Source organism: Botryllus schlosseri, chromosome 4, assembly GCF_051294905.1.
Source record: "Botryllus schlosseri isolate E-star chromosome 4, Bs_hap1, whole genome shotgun sequence".
NCBI lineage: Eukaryota > Metazoa > Chordata > Ascidiacea > Stolidobranchia > Styelidae > Botryllus > Botryllus schlosseri.
In genome coordinates, this window is record NC_137239.1 from 17,490,833 (window position 1) to 17,508,276 (window position 17,444).

General features: G+C 40.7%; 1 protein-coding gene across 5 annotated transcripts; it reads left to right on the top strand.

Annotated features, from left to right (window-relative positions):
• The first annotated feature begins 13 nt into the window (after positions 1-13).
• On the top strand, positions 14-16,668 carry LOC145437161 (uncharacterized). Of its 5 annotated transcripts, none has more exons than XM_080314338.1 (17): positions 14-399; positions 488-574; positions 653-779; positions 2,136-2,282; positions 3,623-3,781; positions 4,022-4,147; positions 4,208-4,360; positions 5,302-5,740; positions 6,878-6,985; positions 7,054-7,211; positions 11,835-11,936; positions 12,003-12,146; positions 12,974-13,219; positions 14,123-14,237; positions 14,308-14,537; positions 15,690-15,863; positions 16,414-16,668. In XM_080314338.1, exons 1-17 carry the CDS (start codon positions 116-118, stop codon positions 16,603-16,605), a joined length of 2,991 nt encoding a protein of 996 aa, XP_080170464.1. In that variant the 5' UTR covers positions 14-115; the 3' UTR covers positions 16,606-16,668. The 5 variants fall into 5 exon arrangements, with proteins under 5 accessions (XP_080170464.1, XP_080170466.1, XP_080170465.1 ...); XM_080314340.1 differs by having other exon boundaries at positions 3,743-3,781; XM_080314339.1 differs by having other exon boundaries at positions 2,136-2,264.
• Positions 16,669-17,444: the final 776 nt, after the last annotated feature.

Consider the following 17,444-nt stretch of genomic DNA (forward strand, 5'->3'; position numbering starts at 1 on the left):
ACAGTTAAAATCTGCAAATTCGGCATCTTGCGGAGAATTATGGTTGTTCGCGGGTTAGGGTAGGGTCTTGGATTGATAGCATTAAGTAGATAATATAATCAATGTTTGTAGCAATATGTACGGGAAAATAACTGAAAAGATAAGAAAGGGTTTTAAATTATTTCGGAGTTCATCCAAAGTTCTACGAAAGTCATCACAACAGCCGTCTTCTCGCAAGCTTCATTTAAACAACAAAAGCGATATATCTTCAAGTAAAAATGCTGATTCCAATAAGCTCTGTCTCGGTGAAAGTCCGTGCTTAGGGTTAAAGACTGATCTCACTACCTCCGAAGGACGCGTCCAAGCAATATTTAACAACGAACACTACAAGAACTGGCTTCGCGTCGTCATGGCATTGAGGTAGGCATATATTGACCTGGTATCGACCCCAATGTTCAGAACAGCACTCGAAACTAATAAATTCCCGTTAACACTTCGTGTATTCCAGAGTGACTTGTGAGACGATGGCACCTCTAGTGGATCGAGTGCTGGTTGACTTTCAACTTGATTTGAGAGACAGATACGGAGCCAACAGGTTCGCGCTACAATGAGCGACCTTTCTGCCAACTGTTCTACATATAGCACAGCGATTAGTATCCTTCTTGATTGACAGTCATAATGATTTGATACGCGTTGCGCTCCAGCACCATCGTCAGCGTATTTCTAAGGCGGAAGTATGGAAACGCAGCGATGTATCGAAGTGGCTTTGTCCGGACAAAGGTGCTTGGGAATTAGCCAAGGTAAATGCACTGATGCCATGCACTCGCAATTACGATAGATATATCGGTAGTTCATTGACTTACTTCATCATGTCTCTGTTACTGTTTCGTATGGGTCTTTATAGAACATATAATAATCTGACAACAATATAGTCTACATACTGTCATCGGCTATATGCCTAATATGCCTATCTATGTCTTAGGTGCTAAAAGCTCAGTAAGGCCGCTGTTCAGCTGTTACTAACGTATACGTTAAAAAATAGCTATATCGTATATCATTGCTGCGATTGGGCAGACTCTCTCAAGCCACACACTCTAGTGAACTTTCTAAAGTCAGCAGAGCTATATGTGGCGATTTCGCTCAGTAATAGTGACTCATTATCGCGACACATTCCTTGCAATTCGTATGTACTGCATGAAATTAAGATAGATTACGCTATGTGGCTGACGAATATTCTTTTACTAATGTAACCCTAAATTTGCTTGTCTAGATTGATTGTCATATATCCCCATTCCAGAATCTGATGTAGTTATGCCGCAAGAGATGAGCGGATGTAATATTTTGAAACCCAGATCCTTTTCTACATACAAGATTCGAATCCGAGTCCAAGTGAAAATGCGATGATAATTGAAATTATTGAAAAGTCGCATGAAAATTAGAAAATACTAGAAATTAAATGTCAGAGTCCAAATTCATATTCAGCCAGAGAGAATCGTAAATCCCTAACCATAAATCCCTCAAGCATTGCAATTTGCATCTGCATTAAAATACAGATCCATGGTCATCGGTCAACTAATGCATCGACGTGGCGTAATAACACCTGTCATCGATGTTCTCCTAAACAATATTTGATACATGTCCGGTGTTGTTCCATACTATTACCGAGAATGCTATTACCGAGAATGGACATTACCGAGAACGGACATTACCGAGAATGGACATTACCGAGAATGGCCAATGCCAAGAATATAGCGTAATGTAACTGACGTTGTCGAAAAATTTATACCTGAGAATCGATACCGAATGTAGCAACGCCGTGATGCACACACACGACCTGTTCATATGCATAACATGCCTACATTGCATATATATATTGCATTCTCCGTAATGTCCATTCTCGGTGGTGTCCATTCTCGGTAATGTCCATTCTCGGTATTGTCCATTCTCGGTAATGTCCATTCTCGGTATTGTCCTTCTCGGTAATGTCCATTCTCGGTATTGTCCTTCTCGGTAATAGCATTCTCGGTATTGACCGGACACCATGTGAGGAATATTAATGTAATACCATAAGAAACACCACCGCTGCACTAGGCCTTATCAATACAAAAATATCTTGTGGAATCCTCTTGGAACTATTTTATATCTGTCGCAAACAGATTTATATGCCGCGAGGCACCGGGACAGGACGTGAATTGCTGTCAGCCAAATCGCTGGACGTTACTGGGATGCTCAACTTATTCACCTGTTTCACCCCGTTCAGGAATTACGTCACGAATCTTGCGCAGGTGCACAAAGTGATACAGGTTACATATTGCAACTCTAGCTACTCGTTATTTTGACTGGCAGAACAGTTGATACATCAGATATGATATATTAGATATATTATATTGTTAGCATATATTTGCATCGACTATATGATTCGTACTGAGAAATAAGGATTAAAAGATTTGGACAGAGTTCCTTTCAGAGCGTTTATTCGCTCAAAGATCTGAATTCTCAATTCTAATAGTAAATCGTACACATTTCAGCACAGTTATCCAAGCTCTTGCAAATTTAAGGGCGGAGATAATAAAGTTGGATTAGCAATAAACTCGATTATCGCGTTCGTCATGATTTATCAACCCAGGATTGAGGAAACCGGTTGATCGCGGCGCATAAAGTTAGTGTTAATCTCATGATTTAACAAACTGGAACAAACTATAAATAACTAGTTATCTATAAAACTGCATACATTGCGTATCATTCCTACGCACAAATATTTCCGATCATGTCTCCTCCTATAAGTAATGGCTTCACAAAACAATCAACGAATTATGTACCCGCCATTGCAGAGCGATATCAATATTCTATAATCCGTTTCTTAGCTGTACCGTATGAATTGGACACGACTTTCATTTCGCGATGATGATAATTCTACCTACCTATTGCAGTGACACTTGGCAGTAGCGTTATCAGCCGGCTGCTGTTTCATTCTACCAATTGACATCTGACAGCTTGTAGCACGTTTTCGCATTATGATGCAACAGATAACGCGACTTGATTGAAAACTCGGGACACCTCGACCTAGAATCGCGCGTAACCTTTTCCAACTTTATGCGTCGGGATTAGCAGTATTTGATCACACGATTAGCATTCTTCCGGATCAGCTAACTTTATTATTTCCGCCCTTAAAAGGGATCTTAGGCGACGCTGATCGTTCATAGCAATATTAAGGCCTTACCCGATACAATCAAAGAGTACCGTTACAATACAGGCTTACCATATTTTGGAAATGTAAAAAGAGGACACTTTCTCAGAAAGTTCAGACATGCAAAACCGGAGAAGAATTCTCAAAAACCGGTAAACTTTTCCCACTTCGTGATCGGTTGACTAAAAAAAAAAAAAAAAAAGGGAGCTAAATTAAATCCCCGGTTTTCACTCCGAAATACCCGCCGGAGCTTAACTTCTGTGCTAATTTGCGGCATATCACTCGCAATTTCCTCTAAATCTGACCTAAATTTTCAAAAAAGAGGACAAAATCTCAAAAAAGAGGACAAAAGGGCGTCCTCCGAGGACACTTTCAAAAAAGTCAAAAAAGAGGACAAATCCTCTTAAAAGAGGACGTATGGTAAGCCTACGTTACAAGTACTCTATATTTGCTCAGATCCGCAATGGCACCATGCATAACTCCCGCATGGAATATACAGATGATGAACTTGAGAAATGTTTTACCGAAATTAGTAATCTATTGGAAGATGAGATTCTTTGCTATCATCTCTCGCAGTTTCCAGGATTCGAAGACCAACTGAACGACCTCGAAACGGTATGTACCGCCTGCAAATAACGTTTCTATTACAACAACTTGGCTTCAGGTTCTGGAAAGCGTTTTATTCATAACAACCTTTCATGATATACTCACTAAAGATGGCGTGGCGTGACCTGGCCTCTGCCATTGTGTGGGCAATGGTAATCAGTTTGTGAATACTGTATCATATTTGTCTTTCTTCAATCAAGACTATACTGTAGCTGAGAATGATGTCTGTGTTTGTAAGTGTGTTAACAGGCAAAATCGATTCAATTTTCGACACAAGCCGCAATAAAATCTAGCTTCGACGTGTTGGAAGAGCGTATGATGTTCCAGCAATTTAACGAAGTGCCTTCGGTGTCTGCCATGATTTCAAATAGAGAAGTAAGTATATCTAAAATTTGACATTTTTTGAAAATCCACAACTATTGTAAACATACATAGATGGTAAAGAGCTTACGAAAGTTTCTCACTTCCGGAGAAGTCGAATTTGCAGTTGATGTCGAGCAAGTAACGGAAAAACTTACGGCTTTGGAGTCGGTTATGGCTACGCAATATTCTGTTGCACAGGATAAGATCGGCATGCTTTATTGGAAGGTAAGCACCCGAAGCTTAGAATCAGTTTCATGATTCCGTAGGTGGCGAGTAGGATAGCCACAAACGACCAATACATTTATAAGAGTAATACGGTAAGAGTGAGACGGTAAAATGAGTTTTCACCGGAGATGAGCAAAGTAGTCAGTGATTCTACTCAAGTACAAGTAGAAGTAAGGCCGTAAATATTAAAATAGATCTGATCGAGGGTTCGCATCCTTTTAGCAGTTAAGTTGTGGCGGTGGCTACTTTCAATATTGAAAGATGAACCTTCGCGAGCAGCGAAAAATTTATAATAACAATACAAATAGGTGCAATCTTGGTACATATTATTCAAAAATATTTTATGAAAAATATACATTCAGTTTCCGTGATACGGATGCTATTTCACGCAGTTCTCATTTCAATTTCACCTTTAAAGTAATGCAAATATATCCCATAACTACTTTATATTATTCAAATTATCAAGTATTATATGTAGATATGCCTAAAAACTGAAAGCAGTCTAAAACGACTAAGTACTCGGGAAAAAGTTGAGGAACTTCTTTATTAACCTCGACTGGCTTTCATCGCAAAAGGTGCACCTCTTGTGTAGGCTATATTGATATTTTAAGATATCGCAAATACCTCCCAACCAGTTTAAAGAAGATGAATCTTCTTCATGTATTTCACAGGCTTTCTGAGCTGCGCTACTTCACCAAGTGATATCTTACAATATATTAGTGAATCTGCTGTCACCGGCCATTCAGTTTTATAAAATCTATATTACAGTGGGCAGGACTTATTTCATGTTATGTTGGACGTTGCAGAATTATGTGGTCAATAAAATATGCAATGCTAGAGAATTTATTTTAATCATATGCTCACAATTTATGGTTTTACGCGCGTTTCATCTCTGTTTAGATGTGTATATAGGCAGATCAAATGTATTTCATTCACTACAGGCGAATTTCATACAGCAGCAGCTCGACAGACTCAGGTCGCCCGTGATAGAGAGCTTCTCAACCGAGATGGATCCATCGACTACCAATATTCCAGCTACTAAAACAGGAAATAAAAAGAGAAATAGAAAAAATAGAAAGCGAAACAGGAAAGCTAATCGTCCATCGTTCCCTACTAAACTCGTGCCGTTGCTGTCCACTCCGTCGCGGGCGAGCAAACTCTCTGTAAAAACCAACAAAAGTCTTTCGTTCGTTAAGTTGAACACTAAAAAGCAAACTTCGTTCCCGAACATTCTCGTGTCTCAAGTTTTCAGCGGAAATACTCCCTCTGTGTCGATATCCGACAGCACGTTTAGTCAGCCGAATTCGGAAATGCTCAACCGAGAAAAAGAACGCTGTGCGGCTGTGCTTGTCGACGAAAACAGTAATTCATCGAATAAAGGTACGCTGGTAAACGCATTGAGTTTAGTATATAGGGCACCATATGGTGAAACTATGGTTGCATTTGAAACAAATGGTGATTTAAAACACTTTGTTTATAACTGTTTTGTTTTCAAAAGTTGTATAATTATGCCATGATTGTGTAAATACCTTCGACAAAAATGTAGTACTGCGGACGATTTTCACCCGATATAGTCGACCTATACGATATGGAATGGTTTGAACCCTCGAATTCTTCGTCTGTTCAACAGTTGGAGCTCGTATATTGGCACGGAAATGATGTTCTGGTGATGTTGACCGCCGACCGTAAAATGCTGCATAACGATCTACACCGGGTCAAAGATATTTTTGGTCCGTTTAAAACAGGAGTCAGAAGCCTTTCTCATCAAAAGAGTGCTATATATAGGCCTACCCAATATCTTAAATTGTCACTGTCTTTCACTGTGACGTCACAATTAAAGATTCGTAACGTCATGTCTAAACAAAAACAAACAAAAAACAATATAAAACGTGTTTTGAACAACGGCCATGTTTCAAACGTGTTTTTTTCTGAATTGATTTTTGTTTTAAATGCAACCATAAGTAAAACACATAAACCTTTTCACTTGATGGATTTTCGTTTTCATTTCTCTTGAATACCCGTGTTTAGTTTTTGATATTCACAAGCATTTGATAAATTTCATGTATTTCTCGTAATCACAGCACAAATATTACCCTAAAGGCATCACGAATCAATATATAGGCTCCTAAAATCAGAAGATGTAGGCATAGGGTACGCAGAGGTGGTTTAAGTAGTCCTCGTTGCTACTCAGACAGGAGTAACGCCGTAGATTTCCACCCAGTTGCAACTAGAAGTCGTAATGCTCAGGACGCGTAAAACTACTTGAAGCGGAAGTAGAAATACATTATTCTAGGCCTAGTTTTGCTTATCAAGATAGAACGAGAACTTGAGGAACCACTTGAGGAAGTATTACAAGTATGAAAAACCTTCTAAAATACTTCGACAAACAATGAGAATGACTCGATTGCTGACGACTTCTGCCTGTACATAATTTGGAGGTTTAGTGTGAGCCGATGTTGTAAATTATCACAATGCTATAATACCAGAAGGCGTAGAAAGTTGCATATGCCCTAATAGAGACGGAGATGTGTCAAGACCCTGATATGACGACCGTGATGGCGTTTGAGGAAAATTCAACTGCCGAAACTGTCAAGATGGATGAAAACAATTGCGATGACGTACCAGGTATTATTACAGAGGAATGTATATTAACTGACTCAATGTATTAAAGTCAGCCCCATCATATCGTACAGGCCCGTCCGGACTGCAGTCACCGCGCGGATTTAAGCGGAAAAGCACCATTGATATCCACGCGGAGCCTTTGGATTCAAGCAAGAAATCGTTTACAGTTGACGGGTTGGCTAAGGCGGGTGATGGAGGAAATCCCGGTGACAGAAATCTCGGCCAGGCTGTGAGTCAAATTTGTTCCGCCCAAGGATATTTATAAGTTGATGTTGATGGTGTTCACGGTGTTATGGCAGGGTCAGGGTCTTGACTCTTGAGGATTATTGCATGAGCTGTCGGATTTTCTCTCGGTCAACTTTCTTTCTGTAGAAGTCTATAACACATGGTCTATATCAGAGGTCTCAAACACGCGGCCCGCGGGCCGCATGCGGCCCGCGACGTCATTTTGGATTTCGAAGTATTCGACAATATTTTACTACCAACTTTTGAGAACTTAAAATTTGCTCTAAAACTATTCCAGAAGCCTGAAACTACTCAAACTTCACTAATACATCAGTTTCCACTCAGTTACCACTCAGTGGAAGATCAACTATTACGTGACATTACTTGTTTAATAGGGTAAAACATGACCCGTTGATGATTCGTGACTGAAAATTGTGATTTGGACTTGAGCGCGACCCTCTGTAGAATTACTCGTACTCGTACTCGTCACGTCAAACGTCACAATCAGAGAAGGTCTTTTGTGACTCGGGCTGCCGTGACTTGGTACAACCACGGACGCAACAAACCATGGTGTCCTATATGGTGTGGACACAAGCAAATCTCACGGCTTGGTGAAATTGGTGTACGTCACACTTTCCATTTGGTCGAAGGCAATTTGACGGTAATTTTTGTCCGGCTTGTCCTGCATTAGCCTGAATTTTATAAAACGGGTATCAATCGAAAGCTACCGCGGTACTGATTGCGAAAATATAAATTTATTCTGTTCGTGCTCCTGGAACTCCCTAAAATAAGCCTCGAATGTTGCATTGTTATATGTGAGTTTGGTATTGTGATGCTGCAATGACGTCTGGGAACAGGCGAGGAACACTGCAAGATGCAAGCGTATTGGCCATTGTTACGCAGGCGATTGATCATGGTATGCGTCACAATACCAAACTCACTTACAATGCAACATTTGAGGCTTATTTTGGCGAGTTCCAGGGCCACGAACAGAATAAAATTGATATTTTCGCAATCAGTACCGTGGTAGCATTCCATTGATACCCATTTTATCAAATTTAGGCTAATGCAGGACAAGCCGGTCAAAAATTACCGTCAAATTACCTTTGACCAAATCGAAAGTGTGACAATAACGACCAATTTCACTGAGCGTGGTGGCCCTACGAAAGGAGAGCCGGGCGAGACTTACCGGGGACCCCTATAAGCATCTAACCGTAACTTCTGGGGCGCTACGCCACCCAGACCCCCCTTTCGCATCTCTTATTCTTATTTATCTTTCACCACGGTAAGGTTCGGTCAGGTGCTGGATTCAGCCATGTCTATTATTGCATGTGTGCAAGGATAGACTACATCAAAACTAAGTAATTCTACCGCATGCACAGACGCGATGATTATCGGGATACGGGACTTTTCTAACAAATGCAGAGATTTGATGATGATTGACACATCTGTACAGAATCATATTCTTGCTTGGTACACGGATTTCCATGTTTATTCGTTATTATCCTTGAAAAAAGCGCATCATCCAAATATGGAGGGGGGTGGGGGGCTTCGACCAGGGGGCCCGGGGGACCGCCCACCTCTCCCACCCCAAAAGCCTCTACTGGGCCCGTGAGATTTGCTCGTGTCCACACCATATAGGACACTATGAACAAACTATCAAACTGGTAGGAGAAATAGTAAAATATTAAAAGGCCGTAGCTTGCGTTGCGTGTAGCATATTTCGATATCTAAGCATATAGGTATGGCAACCGACATTGTCATTATGTTGCCCCTTTGATATAGTTGGTTACATCCCGTGTCATCTTGGGTATCTTTATATATGTTATTGTCGCCAACTTAATGTGGCTAGTATTAACTAGTCGTAGCCTACGCTTCACAGCTGTAACGAACGGATTCTTCGGCGATTGCACATTTCTATTGTTATTGTACATATCCATTATGTTCAAGTTGTTATTGATCTGTTCCATCATTCGAAGGTAAAATGAAAGGCTGATTCTATTTGACTTCCGTAATGACATGTCAATATAGCCTAGTTATCAGGAGTAGACCTATGCTCGAAACCCGGAAATGAGGCCTACTTTGAAATACATTGAATTCTCCTATTATTGGTGGTGCGGCCCGCGGCGCCATCAAAAATAGGAAATTGGCCCGCGAGCACATTTGAGTTTGAGACCTCTGGTCTATATGGTTAGGTCTGTACAGGCGTAAAGGTTTTAAAACATCGCTTAGGCGGATCAGATGCTGAGGAGGAACCTATGTATAGAGCAGGAACTCAAACTCAGATGCCATCACGGAGCAATTTCTTAGTTTTGATGATGCCGCGAGCCGCAGCATCAATAGGGATGTTTAATGTATTTCCAAGTAGGTCTTATTCGACGGTTTGAAAATGTGATTTACTATTGTAGCAATTCGGACCTGGCATGGAAAAAATCACATAAATACATAAATTGTAAAATAAACAATGAAATTGTTGTTGTACTTGGTAGAGAGTAAGCATAAGTGATGTTTGATGAGTATTTGCAGTTTTTGGAGCAAGTATAGAGTGAATTTTGACTTTTCAAATCTGAAAAAAGAAATGGGGTACTTAAATATTGTCAAATAGTCGAACATTGCGAACTTTCGACGCGGGCCACGTTTTTGAGACTCCCGCTGTAGAGTATAGATCAGGGGTCGGCAACCTTTCGCTAGTCGCGGGCCAAATTTCAGGTGTACAACCTTTTGGCGGGCCGGATTTTTTCTTAGTACTATATTTTAAGTTCACTTCGGTATATTATCCTACATTGCTGCAATCTCAATCATACTACACAGAATAATTGTGACAATTGACGCAGCTTGCTTTGTGAAAGGTTTTCAACTTCTGATAACAAGTCAGATGAAACAATAATCAGACCCTATTCAAAATGGACGTCCGAAATACGTGATCTTAGCTTGCTCTTTGTGAATTTCATTGTTCAAAACTATTGTTCACATGCGTACGTGCTTCCAAAAATCGATGCAATTTCTTTTGCATTGCTGGTCAAGCTGGGATAAAGACCAATTTCAAGAACGTACTCTTTGTCAAAGTCATGCAGCGATATGCTCTTTGTATGAAATTTGTCATTCAATTCAACTGCATCGCATTTCAGAAAGGCCCATTTGAAATTTTCAGGCAATGTAATTGGCGTCCACATTAAACAGAGTACTGAATAGTCAGAATTCATTTTGTAGAGAAGGAATGTCGGAAAAGCGGGTGAATATTCTGTAGTTAAATTTCGTATCACAGTTAGAAATGTAGTGTTGGTACTAGGTTTTCTCTCCTCCAGTATAGGAAAGTGAGCATAATTTTCTTTGTACTGTTGACATTTCCAGAGTCACAGATTTGTTTTGAATGCGCCTCAACATCTCATGTATGTAGTTGTTTTCCTCCTGAAGTTGCAAGTTCAATCTGTTCAGATGTTCAGACGTTAAATGTACCAGGAAAGCAAGATGGGATACCCATTTTCGATAACAAGATTGTGAGTCGGCGATATTTGTATTTTAGAGGAAAGTTGCTATATTTCATTTCCCAGTTCATACACTCGTGTAAGCATAGCTGCTCGACTCAATGAGCGAACATGACAGATATAGGCCTACATGACATCGCCATATTGATTCTCTGCTTCTAGTAATATCTGGCGTAACTGATTCAGTTGATGAGACAAAAATCATATTAACAGTTTTGACCATTTTGGCCAAAACACTATTCAGGTTTTTTGTCTTGGCACACGATGCCTTCTGGAAAATCAAACTATAGACTGGCTAACTAACACGGAGACTAGTTATCTATAATTGAATAGTTTGAGATTGCGTCTGAGATGCTCCAAGCGTTTTCGAAGCAAAGGAAGAACACCTTTATTGTCACACCCCGTTAGAGTGATTAACCCTTTAAAAAAGCATGGAACACCTTCGGTTGCGAGATACACCCAATTGATAAGCACTGATCCAGTCAAGTCTATTCTCCATCATCTACTTCAACCACCTTCGTTTTATGGCGTAACGATAGACTAATACGATGTGGGCTACTATTATATCGTAGCAATGCCGCATTTTTTTCATGCAGCGCTGCACTGCAGATTCAAACTCATTATGAAGCGGCGGGCCGTATTCTTGTGATAACTAATTATTATGTCGCGGGCCGGACGATTTCGCTTGGCGGGCCGGATCCGGCCGGCGGGCCGTAGGTTGCCGACCCTTGGTATAGATAAACCTCCGAAACTTATGTAGGAATTCGGTGTGAGTTCGTTCGCAACTTATTGGCGCTGTAGCTAAGGAACGTATCACTACGATATCTGGCCACTGCCTTTTACTGCTCAGGCTCGTATCAACGCATAGGTTTCATTGCATTCATCAAGGAAATAATTTATGTGTGAAGTCTTCGTTTCACCCGTGAATAAAATAGAAGTCATATTCTTTCTAGTCTCCGATTTCTTAATTGCTACACTGTAAGTGTATAGGGAAACTATATATGCAGTGTTATGGTAATCGTAGACATCAAACATATTTTTGGGCTCCAGATTGGTCTTATTTGCATATACTCAAGATCGCCGATCCCTGATCTAGCTCTATACGTCATAGTGAGAGTCGTGTCAGTCATGTCTGTGTTCAGTCAGGTTCATCGATAGGTGGATCAGGTGGTAAATCCGGAAGCGGTGGAATATCGAAGGGAGGTTACTTTCAGACGGTATTGAGAAATGTTCTGCAGCAGCAGGTTATTCATGCTATTAGTTTATGTCAACTTGACATTGTCCATCAGTCTGATAAATTACGTTGTCAGATGAAATCGACTGAACCGATATACGAAGACAGAATGACAGGCGGCTCTTTTTCGAGTTGTGTGCGTTTTCGCTGTTCTTACGTAGTGAATTCGCTACAACCAAAGTCCACTTCGCAGGAAGCTGAGAGAGAAGCTGCTAATGAAGTACGTTGAAGTGAATCTTATTATCGCCACATGGCCATCATAAAACGTATAGTCACAATGTAAATTGACAGTTTCAGTAGCAACAGTGGAGTATAATATATGCTGGGTCAATCTTGTTCTTGGTTGACCAGTCGCGCGAATTTTATTACGACATGCGCATGCGCATAAGAATAATTAATCCAGTTAGTGACGTTTAAGCAAGAAGCATGAAGTATGTTATGAAGATTCTGTATACGTAACATGTTACATACAGACGTGGTCAAAGAATTCATTGCTGGTTCTCAAGTAAGCGTAGAAGTAACACTGTAAATTTCTACTCAATTACAATGAGATGTTGCAATTTCCAAGACCTGTAAAACTACGTCAAGTTGAAGTGGAAAAAAGGGTTCACCTTCGCGATTACCGCAAAATGATTAATGACACTATAAGTTCCTGCACATTTCAAATGCATATTAATTACCGTCATACAGTTGCTATTTCGCCCAGTCGTTATGGCAATTAACTATTTTTTAGATCAGAAAATTCAAAGTCCAAAAAGTATAGTTTCGCCTGGACTGGTGTAAAATATCAGTGGAAGTAGTCATAAAACACAGTGCTCCATGAATATTCCGAAAAAGTAGAAGTACTTGGTTAGTGTCTATCTCTGATTGCGTATAAACATTTCAGACGTTCAGCATGAATATGCGTCCACAAAATGTAGACTGTTATTGGGGATAATGCAGGCCGGTAACATCTATATGCTGTAAGCCTGTGGTCATTTTAAACCGCCAGCCTAGAAGTGGGCCAAGTAAATGCATAAAGCTATCTTAAATCAATTTTGATTGCAGGCGCTGAAGAGATTCGAGCTGCGAGTGAGCGATTCAAAAAACGCAAAACCCGTACTAGACCAATTTTGCAAAGCTTCCGTCGGACAAATGCCGAGCTACTTTTGCTACCCGGTCTCGGCCAACATGTACATGAGCGTGGCCCAGTTGCATTCTTCGCTCGTATCGTGGTCGAGCAATGATGACGATATGCTTGACGGATGTAGCTCGATTGCAGAGGATGTGGCAAGAGAAGATATTGTGCTGCAGGTTAGAGGAATTATGACTTAAACTGGCTGAAAAAAAATTGAAAGTTTAACTGTTGGACAGAGTAAAAACAGCGAGACAGAAACATGAAGTGTTTGTGGAAAACAATCGGATGAAATTAGCTACTGGAATCACGCAGGGTTATACTTCTATTAGGATCACAATTCTATCTAAAGGGGGTGGTCAAGGTAGTCAGCGTTGCTATAGGCATACTCAAGTAGCAGTATCGGCGTAAACCTCTGCTCGATTACAAATAGAAGTAAGAGTTTCCAAGACAAGTCAGAACTGTTTCCAGTGAAAATAGAAAATGAAATGTTTGAACATTGCTAAAGTAGGCTATTAAGTCGTATCAAACAGTAGATTTGGTTGAGGAATCACTTACTTTCAGAAGTTAATCGAAAGTGGCTACTTTCAAACTTCAAGATATTGTAGATCTTCTCGACTAAAGCACAATGATTAATGACACTACAAATAGGTATACAGCCCTCGGAAATATGTTGTGTCACACATTGACCAGATTTACCCCGAAACTACTCTTTACTTTTAAGAATACAAATTGTAACAGTTAGTAATTAAGCAAAATACTTTTCAAGTAGAATAGGAAGTAGCTGAAAACATAACCTCTTGAGTTAGTAACTCACCACAAAAAGTAGAAGTAGTTCGTTTTTGACCACCTCCGATTTCAACGACTTTGGAAGCTTTTCATGGCTCTTTCTACAACTTCATTGTCCAACGGCATCCGCACATCATTCACGCATAGTATTCCATGCATATGCAGAGATAGTATATATGTATGTCGTGCGTTGCTAGGCTGCATGAGCAGGTGTCTAGCCGCTGAAACGTCATGATCAAGGACAAAAATAAAAACGTCCTATTCCTATTCCTCAACGACGGTTTATCTGTCAGATTCAGTCGATAGGCGACAATGAATCAGAAGGTGGCCTAACAGCAGAAGAGGAATGCGCCAGAATCGCCCTGACCGATGCAAACATCAATATGTCGGAAATAACGAACTTGAGAAGTAACTGCAAACCCGCTTCTCAATGCACGTAAAAGTAAAAATCCGAAGCGTACTCTTTATCTTAACTAAGGTGCATTGAATGAGCTGTGTTTGCGACAAGGAGGCAGCCTACCCATTTTCGAGAGTGGTTATCTAAGCAATCATAAGGGAGAACTGAAGAAAAAAGTTACTACTATGGTTTCGCTCGCTATCGATAAACTAAACCACTCGGAAGACTACGACAACGCGTCGTTGGACATGTCCGAGTCGTCATGGGAAAATTACGACTGTAACGATGTGATGATGGCTAACTCACCGCAGGTAATCAACATCGTTGCTTACTTAGAGGTGGTTAGAGTAGCTATTCCTCGCTGGTACACAAGTAGGAGTGGTAATAGCGACGTGAATATCGACTCGATTACAATTACAAGATGCGCCATAAATATCTACTCAAGTATAAGTAGAAGTACACTCTCAGTGAAAAGAGCGTGTTGTTGTTTGTGGTATTCATTTACACCAGGCCAATTTCTTCATTTTTGTTCCATATCTGTTGACTTGTAGCACGGCCCAGTTCTGGGCTTTTATAAGACACCGCTTCCACGGATGAGACGGCGAGGAGGAGCCTATAGATAAACCTCCAACACTTAGGTGGGAATTCCGGAGTCGACCTCGGTCGGACTCGAACCCGCAACTAGGGCTGGGCACAATGATTCGAGTACTCGAATGTGAATCGAGTATTAATTTTAATGATTCGAGTCGAGTAGTAAAAGACGATATTTTCGAGTACTGAAATTACAAGCTCCTCGCTACTGAAAGTAATTTATCATCGAGAATTATAGTTTTGATGCTAGTTTCCAATGTGGAAGGCCTAAAACACTGATTGGCTGCATTGAAGCATACGAAACATAGTACAAAGCTACAAAGCTTACGTTAAATATCACATTTTCGAAGTCATATTCATCCCATAACCTTGTCACGAAGTGCAATGAAATCGGTATGGTCGGAAAAATATCAAAGCATCTTTAACGTGATGGATAACAGGCATTATGCTTTGCTGTGGTATAAAAGGTACATATTTGAACTTTGACATATTACATTCTGTTATGACGTCATAACGTGTGATACTCGAATACTCGACTCGACTCGAAGCATAATACGTGATTCAGAATCGAATCACTCAGGTACTTGATTTTGCCCAGCCCTACCCGCAACCCATTGGTGTTGCAGCTGTGGATTATACCACTACGCTATCTCACCACACATTCATCGTTGGTACTCAATTAGAAGTTTTGTTTTAACCTAAAAGCTGTTCAAGTAGTGAAAATATTCAGAGAACATACCACTTCAGTAAGTGGATCAAGTATGCGCAGACCTTGAATAGTCCGAAAATATGGAAGTAATCCGTTACTGACTACCTCTGTGCCTGTTTGACTTTAACTCTCGAAAAAAAATGCCTGATGTGCTGCGTTTAAGCCGTGTTACACGAGGGATCAATCGGAAGAGCTCGCGGCCAAAGAACTGCTACAGAAGTTGGGTGTGGACATAGGATATTCCGGAGTAGAGACTATGGGAAAAGCTTGCGAATACTATCTGAGGGAAAACGCGTCACAGTGGGGCTATCATCCACCGCAATTTCACACGTTTGAGGTTAGAAATTGCAACGCGTCGGCTAACTGACTGAATTCATATACGTGGATATTCGGATTATTCATTATTGAAATCTTGTCGGATTCCTAGACTTGAGAGCTGTCAATTATACTTTGCGAATTTTCAAAATTCAAATTGCAAAAAGAAGGTAGTATTGCTTACAACCGTTTAAGTAGAAGTGGTAGTGGTCTAAAAACTAATCACTTGAGTAAGCAGTGAAAGTATAGGCAAAACCTATGAGTACTCCGAAAAAAGTACTCCGTTATTGATCAGATGACCACCTCCGGATCACAGCCTGAACTGAAATCGAACACTATAGTACAGATTTGACATCGTTACGTATTCAAGCGAGCAACGCCGAGGTTTTATCCCGAACTAGACCCTAGCGCGAAAAGTCGGACTACACTGCCATATCTGGTTCGAAGAATGTTCCCAATATCATTTAATATTAGGCCAGTCAAACCCGACCACCACATGCAAGACTTCGGATTCCAGTCATCGAACAAACGCCTCAAAAATCCAGGGCTATTTATCACCGAATACTTTACAGATTAAGCCTGCGGTGGATTTGGGAAATGCCTATCTTTCCGTCGTAAGCAGCAGAGCCTTCCGAGACATGTCAGACGCTATCACAGCTGAGAGCGACGATGAAATGAGTTCGGTAGAGGAAGCTAGGGAATCTGCTGCTAAAAAAGCGTTGCTGATGCTCGGATATCCGCAAACATTTTATTTACCGACATAATCATGCTGATAATGGCATTTGCGTTGTGCTTTCAGTGCTATTTTCAACACGATAGTCAGGCTATATCATAAGTAGGCCTATACATGGAGTCATTGGGTCGGTGTGCATCTTGTTGTTCTCAAACCAATGCATCGCTATCGCGAGTAATAGGTCATGGCGGATGTACAATCCGACAAAAACCAACCCTATCCTACATGCAGTGTCGTATGCTATTATGCTTACGTCCTACGATGACTAGGGCTGCGAAAAATCAAATATCACACATTATGACGTCGCACCATTTTGAAAGATGCGGAAAGTTCAAACATGTTCATTTTGGGCGACCGCAAAGACATCACATTAAAGATTATTTGGTATTTTTCGACCATATACCTATTACGTTGCACTTTGTCACAACCAGTCTATCAATCAATCAGTGGCGGCTCGTCCTATAGGGCAACTGGGGCATTGCCCCACCTAAAATTCTGTTCAATAACAATTCTTTACCATTTATAGACGCACACCTATCTATATAAACCGAAATCACAGCGAAAATCGTATACTTCTTGTCCTTTCGCTTGTAAATGCCCATATATAGCGAAGTCTATGCGAAAATCAAATTCTCTTCTGTGTTTTCGCTTTGCGAATGCCTAGCCGGGGCTTGCCCCGGTAGCGCTCATAACAAGCTTTCACTGTCTATTCTCTCAAAACCGCGCATAATAAAGAAACGGTGATTTACTCTCTCCTATTCATAAAATTACCGAGCAACCGGGGCACGATAGCTCTGTGCCCTTAAGGTGTGATGTAACAATCGTATCTATAGCTGAACTCTGTTACCGTCATATGCGTTTAGTCGACCT

Coding starts and splice junctions, on each gene's coding strand:
- LOC145437161 (XM_080314338.1), top strand. CDS start 116: ATGTACGGGAAAATAACTGAAAAGATAAGAAAGGGTTTTAAATTATTT. Junction 6,986..7,053: donor CAATTGCGATGACGTACCAG/GTATTATTACAG, acceptor CATATCGTACAG/GCCCGTCCGGACTGCAGTCA. Junction 11,937..12,002: donor GAAATGTTCTGCAGCAGCAG/GTTATTCATGCT, acceptor TTACGTTGTCAG/ATGAAATCGACTGAACCGAT.